This window comes from Mastacembelus armatus, chromosome 3, assembly GCF_900324485.2.
Source record: "Mastacembelus armatus chromosome 3, fMasArm1.2, whole genome shotgun sequence".
Lineage (NCBI taxonomy): Eukaryota > Metazoa > Chordata > Actinopteri > Synbranchiformes > Mastacembelidae > Mastacembelus > Mastacembelus armatus.
The window spans coordinates 15,701,096-15,707,765 of NC_046635.1; the positions used below are offsets into that span (position 1 = coordinate 15,701,096).

A 6,670-nucleotide genomic window follows, 5' to 3' on the forward strand; every position below is an offset into this window, starting at 1 on the left:
TCGTCAGTAGAACCGTGTCAGGCCTAGAGCCATCAATGGTCAAAAAGGTCTTGTGTTCACTTACAGTACTACTACTGAAGTACTAAGTCCTAGCCAAGTTGTTACTGATTCTGCGCTGGCCCAGCAGCACCTTGGCTCAAACTCCTCGAGTAAATCACAGAGAACAGCATCAAAGAGCAGGAGTACAACCTCCTGGAGACAAGCTGAGCTCTTCTGCTCAGGTCTGGTGTGTGTGGATCCACATCAACCAGAGGAAACGGGTCCAGTCTGATCCAGTCTGGCCTGGTATCATACCTGTAATACAAAAACATCAAGGTTTAGAATCTTTTTACACAAGTGCTGAGGGAAGTTGCAATCATTTTCAATATTTGCCAGGCAAATAAACCTGTTTTTATGTACTAACCTCTGTTGCAATGATACATTCATCTATCTTGTCTGACATGACATAGACAGACTGGTATTTGGTGTTGGTGGGACACTGGTATCTGCTGTCACTGGGACACTGGTATTCCACATTGGCAGACTGGTATTTAAGATCACTTGCTGCTTGAAGGTTTAGATCACTGGATGACTGATACCTTGCGTCACTGGACTTTGGTGACTCTTCTACTTGTTTCTTTTCGGATGCATTACTGTAGGATGGTAAAGAACACAAAAAGTGAAATGCTGCTTGTCATACATGAATTTTTAAAACCTACCGATGTATATGTTTTCATTACACATACACACACACACATATATATATATCTATATATATATATATTTAGATGATTTATGGCTGTGTACCTGTTTTGTCTCTTCCTATATCCTTCCTCTGGTCCAGACTCATCTACTGTTTCATATTGCTCTGGCTCATTGAGCTCCCCTTCTTTGCACAGTGACATCTCCTCAGGTAGGAGCTCGTGGACCAGGTTGTACTCCACACTAAGGTAACTTGTCTTAAAACCATTTTTCTCTGATCCGTTGAGCGCACTTATTCCACTCACTGACCCAGCAAGATCGGAATGGTAATCAGCCTTCTTGTTGGTGTTTTTAATTGATGTTGTCATCATAGTTCCCAGTTCCTTGTCACTGCGGAGACAGTTGATGGTGGTTGACAGGTTGTTCATGGTCTCTTGGCTGTCACTGTGGACAGAATCACCGTGGTGACTGTGCTGCTCCTGCAGTTTGACCCGAACATAGGCCACCAGCAATGAGGAGCCGATCAGAACAATAAGAACAAGGAACACACCAGCGCACACTGCTGTCCATGGGAATCCATTATCATTATCCTCATCGTTATGAACATTTCCACTTTCTGAGGAAGAATATCGCCAATCGGGTCCATCCACAACTGGCTGACCCCTGGGAACCTCTGGCAAGAGGAACTGGCAGTTGTGGCCCCCATAGCCGGGCACACAGGCACACACATATCGGCTGCCACGTTCATGGCAAGTGGCTCCATTGTGGCAGGGGTTGTGATAACAGTGGGAAATAGGAGAACTGCAGTTTTTACCAGTATAGCCTGCAGAAGAAGGGGAGTTTAAGAATCTACAACAAAAGTAATATGAAACTACATTATCCAACAAAACACATTTATCGTGAATTGTCCTACCTGGAGGGCAAGTACAGGTATAGCTGTTCAGTCCCTCCTGGCATGTCCCACCATTCTGACAAGGGAACAATAGACAGTAGCCAGAGATGCTGCTACTGTCTTCACAATTTGGACCAGAAAATCCCTCAGGACACTGGCAGAGGTAGGAGTTTACCAGATCCACACATTCTGCACCTGCAGGGGGATAGGGATTGAGACAAAGAGGGTTAGAGGGTCTGCAGCTATTTTAATTATTAGTCTACCTTTGTAGACTAATAATTAATACTGATGAGACTAATAAATGTCTCATCACAGACTAATAAAGATGGTAAACTCGCAAATACAGAAGATGAAATACCATTCAAGCAGGGGTTGGAGGAGCAGTGGTCAATTTTCTTTTCACAATTGAAGCCAGCATATCCCATCAGGCACTGACAGAAGTATCCACCTCCAGGGTTATCAACACAGTGTCCGCCATTGAAGCAAGGCCCATCTGCACAGGTGTTGGCACTTAACTCACAGTTGTTGCCATAGAAACCAGGTGGACAGGTGCACTTGTAGCTGTTATTGTTATCCTGTATTCGAAGGTATGTAAAATTGTGGTTACACACAATCCTGTTGCCATGAATGCACATGCCTTTATAAACATACCACTTTTCCTTCATTTCATACTCACAGTGCAGCTGCCTCCATTATGGCATGGTTCTCCTAAGCATTTGTTCACCTGGATCTCACAGCTGGCACCCATGAATCCAGGTAGACAGGAACATGTATAGCTGCCCTGGCCAGTGTTGGTACAGGTGGCTCCATTAAGACAGGGCTTATGGTGTGTACAGTAGTTCAGATCTGGAAAAATCAAGAATAAACATCTTTAAGCAACACATTTTAAATGTGAAACAAAGAAGGCTTACTGAATCCCAGACAGTCCCATCACGTTAGTAAATTACTCAGTAAACTCACCCTGGTTGCAGAAGAGCCCACCCCATCCCTCCTGACAGTTACATTGCCAGGGTTGCTGGCAGGTGCCATGGAGGCAACCGGGATAACGGATACAGTCATCACAGTAACGCCCACTGAAGCCCACACGACACCTGAGAATACAATGTTCATTAGGTACAACAAAAAAAATAATCAGAAAAATAATGTTTTGCTGTGTAAAGATGTTATATATCTATTTTTCTATGGGATTTACAGGGTTTTCAGACTTACTTGCACTCTCCTGGTTTATCACAGAAGCCATGCTCTTCATCACAGCCAGGAAGACAAATCGCTGTAAAGAGAAAACAAACAGTGACAAGTGAATCAAGTGCTGGAAATTTGTTTTCCAACCCTCAGTCTGCTATTCACACAAGGTTTTTTCAAACTGCTGCCTGGTTGGAACCTTATCTGTTAACTGGTCTTTCAGTCCATCTGGTTGACTGTGTCCAATTGTGTTCACCTGTCTACCAGTCTGTGTGTCTGACTTTCTATAGTTCCCTGATTTTGTTTTTACACTGTCATGGAGGGATAACAAATCATATTTGGTAATTAAGGTCCTAAGCTCAGCTGCCACAGTGGTAAAAGATTAAATCTTGAGGGTAATCATAGTCATCAGGTCATTCATGACAACAGGCTAAAAAGTGTTGGTACTGCCAAATCCTGCAAAAGCTGCTAAAAATATTACCTCTTAGCTCCAACAGCACACAGGGCGAGTTTGGTCACCACAGTGGGGAACGAGCCAATAAGCCCTTTCCTTTAACATGGTTGCTCTCCAACACAAAGGTTTTTCACACAAAGCCTCCTTTCTCCCCATGTCTGTGGGTCAGAAGTCCCTTTTCTCACCCTTGGCCCCTCTCTTTATCTCCCCTCCTCCTTCTGATCCCCTGTGCCCGCTTCCTTTTCCATCCACCTATCCCTTCTCTCCTTCTTTTCTACACTCTCATTCTCCTCCTCCCACCCCCCACCACCCACCCCACCCCCCTGCTTCCATGGCCAGCTGGTCTGTGTGAAGCTAACCACCAGACAGCTGCTCCATTGTTTCCTCTCACAGAGCAGCTGCCCCCTCTACGACAATACACAATCCTACTCGGCCAATCACCAACCCAAGCCACAACAATACAGAACCTCCACTTAGCCAATCGGGGAGGAGATTTGCAGCAAGAAGGCCCCAGTGGTCTAATGGAAGGCACGCGGCATGTAAATAACTGAGAAACCAACACAACTCTTTAGAATGGAGGCCTCTGCTGCTATGGGATAACTGATGCCTGTTGCATCAGGAGCTGTAAAAAGACAAGTGACTGCTGGAGATAATAACTTTGTAAAGTAGTCTTAGGAACGTTTTAGAAATTCAAAACCTCATCAGTGTTAATTTATGACTCTAGTTTTGACAATTGCCCCTACTACTAATTTTTCTGTGCATTCTATCCTAGGAGGCTTTGTGTGGAAAACTTTTGTGTTGGACAGCAACCATGCTAAAGGAAAGGGCTTGTTGGCCCGTTCCCCACTGTGGTGACCAAACTTGCCCTGTGAGCTGTTGGAGCTAAGAGGTAACATTTTCAGCAGCTTATCTATCCAACAAGCAGCTGTCAATATGATCTAATTCAATACTACTAAGGTATGGAGCACTGTTTTCTACCCACTTGTGGTCTTTTCTCACATTGATCTGTACAGCTTGAATGATATGCGCAAAGCAAAGCCGCTTACGTTCAGTGCAATACTGTCCCTTCCAGCCAGAGTTGCATATGATTTCCCCACGCTCGCCACAGGTGAAGTGTCCAAAGGCATCATCTCGTGGCCTGCAGAAGACAGAGCAGCCATCGCCATAGTAATACTCATCACACAGGAAGCGATAAGAGTAACGCAGCTCTGTCCTGCCGGTTGTCTGCATGCCCTTGGACCATTCTTCTCCCACAGTGAGGTGACGCTGAGTGGTGATCCTGCTGATCAGATGCTCTGGGTTGTCTGCAAAAACAAAGGATAGAGATTGTTAATGTTAAGTGTTGTTATCATTACCATGCTACAGAGTATGAAGCTACACTACAGAATGTACACCTGATTTTCCATTATATCCATAGCCACCAAACATACACACTCCTGTGCAGCCAGTTGGTCAGGGACAAAAACTGGACATAAAGAATTTCTGCTAGCACCTGTAAAACTATGGATAGCTTTGTCCATATGATGTTAAGTAAAACTGTTAGTGTAAAACACAAACTTCAAGTCAATGAAAAAACCTGCCATTACATAGCCTACACAAAACCAAGATTTATGCCAGGGAGTGGCTGATTGATTTTGTTTTTTAAGCATTTCACAAATGTTAAGTAAAAATACAATGTACCCTACATTTTGGTTTAATATGAGAAAACATTAGCCCTTTTCCAAAATGTGGTCAGCTTAATATAATCACAATACTACTAAGTTACTACTAAGTAACTAACTACTAACTAAGCAAAAGTACAATTGTGTAGCACTAATGACAGCACTAAGTGAAAACATACTTCTAAAGGAAAAGAAAGAACAAGCAAGGAGACTTCTAGTGTTTCTGAGTTACACTACAGCCTTTTCTGGCTGCCACCCACCTGTTGCCAGGTCGTCTAGGGAGTCAGTGTGCAGGGCTTCAATGATCAGCGAAAACGTCCCCTGGTGAGAGACAGAGAGAGTCAACAGCTGCTTGGCTTGGGGGCCTACCTATCTGCACAGAAGCAGAGGGCCATTAGAAGGCCTTCCAATAAGCCTAATACCCGTGTTGATTAGGGGCTTAGTAAGGACTACTACCTGCTCCCATTCACACCCCTGCTGCTATTACACTTTCACCACCGTAAAACCAAACGAGGCGGAATTTCACGCTGCGTTGCCAACGATGTGCCAGAGGATGTTAAATTTCCCGGATAGTCGGATAGTCTGTGACCCCACCCCCGACACACACACCCTCCTCTCCTCTTGGATATTACCAAAGATCACAGAAATACAATAGCCCCTCTCACACATTGCTGATAAAGACCCTCATAAGTGTTGATTTTGGGAGTATCTGTTGCGTTTTGCACTCTTCAAAGCTAAACATGGCCCACCGGAGAATAACGGTAGTCTAATTGTAAATGTGTGTGTGCTTAATAATTTCACAGTGTGTCCATGGTTACACTCCCTCAGAATGTGACTTTAACCATAAAGTGGACCGCATGAAACATTAACAAAATGAAATGCAATTTTACATAGAAAGTTGATACCCTTGGGAGAAAATGCCAAAAACAACAAAATCGCAGCTTACACATTTAGGGGGGGTATCATTGTATGATTATTATCTACGATAAATAGTGTTTCTCATACGTATGTCTGTAAACACTCACCGGCCATGTGAAGCCGAATGGGAAGCGGACTGGATTGGAGAAACTATCTGCGTTGGTCTCCGGCACCTGGAAAGAATTGGAGCCAAGGACGGGAGTCACGGCTCCGCCGTAGGTGCACGGGGGCTCAGGGGAAACGCTGGCCTGGTAATGCTTCAGACACACCCGAAAGAAAGTCCTGCATTCACACTGCTGCTGGCTCTGCAGTTGAGAGGTGCCTCCAGGACAGCAGTTAGCGTTCCCCGCTACCCCCTTCTTGTTTAAAAACTCCTGCAGCTTCAGCTCAAACACTCCGGAGGACAAAACCTAAAGATAACACACAAACACAGTCAGACCAATGTGATCCAGACAGGTAACTTCAGGTTTTTTTTTGTTTTTTTGCAAATAAGAGCATTTAATCTTAAACGTTTTTGCATCTACAATACAAGGCCTTTTAACGTGTGTTTAAATATATTAGGGATTTAAAATGTTTTCACTGGCCCTACCTGCCAGGTGAGTAGGGAGAAAGTGACAAGCAGGAGCAGACATAGGCGTCCCATTGTGTTGACAGCCCTTCAACAAGCAGTGAAACCGCCACCAGTCCGAGCACCCTGGCTCACACAATCATGGAGAAAGTTTTCCGTTATGTCACAATCAAGGTGAACTCTTGACGGGCAGGAGGGAAATAAAGTAAACGTTTCCTTTGGTGAGCCTGTCCTTCTGCCTCTCTATTTTCCCATAGGTGGCAGGAGTATTTAGGAGACTGAAAAGTTTTTCAGTGTGAAGTAATCCTTAGCTG

The 6,670-nt window shown here is 44.4% G+C and overlaps 1 protein-coding gene across 1 annotated transcript; it reads right to left on the reverse strand.

Moving 5' to 3' along the window:
* Nucleotides 1–259: 259 nt before the first annotated feature.
* Nucleotides 260–6,431, reverse strand: LOC113122844 (delta-like protein D). Its single transcript, XM_026294470.1, has 12 exons — nt 6,378–6,431; nt 5,896–6,198; nt 5,131–5,191; nt 4,256–4,513; nt 2,783–2,843; nt 2,534–2,664; nt 2,250–2,419; nt 1,932–2,148; nt 1,595–1,768; nt 787–1,504; nt 404–632; nt 260–294 (listed from the first exon to the last, which is right to left on the reverse strand). Exons 1-12 carry the CDS (start codon nt 6,429–6,431, stop codon nt 289–291), a joined length of 2,382 nt encoding a protein of 793 aa, XP_026150255.1. The 3' UTR covers nt 260–288.
* Nucleotides 6,432–6,670: the final 239 nt, after the last annotated feature.

What these genes read in the sequence shown, in the direction of transcription:
- LOC113122844 (XM_026294470.1), bottom strand. Translation starts at nt 6,431, where the DNA reads ATGGGACGCCTATGTCTGCTCCTGCTTGTCACTTTCTCCCTACTCACC. An exon ending in GGGACAGTATTGCACTGAAC is followed by an intron (nt 2,844 to 4,255) that starts GTAAGCGGCTTT and finishes TTCTCTTTACAG; the next exon opens with CGATTTGTCTTCCTGGCTGT. An exon ending in ATAATGGAGGCAGCTGCACT is followed by an intron (nt 2,149 to 2,249) that starts GTGAGTATGAAA and finishes CTTCGAATACAG; the next exon opens with GATAACAATAACAGCTACAA.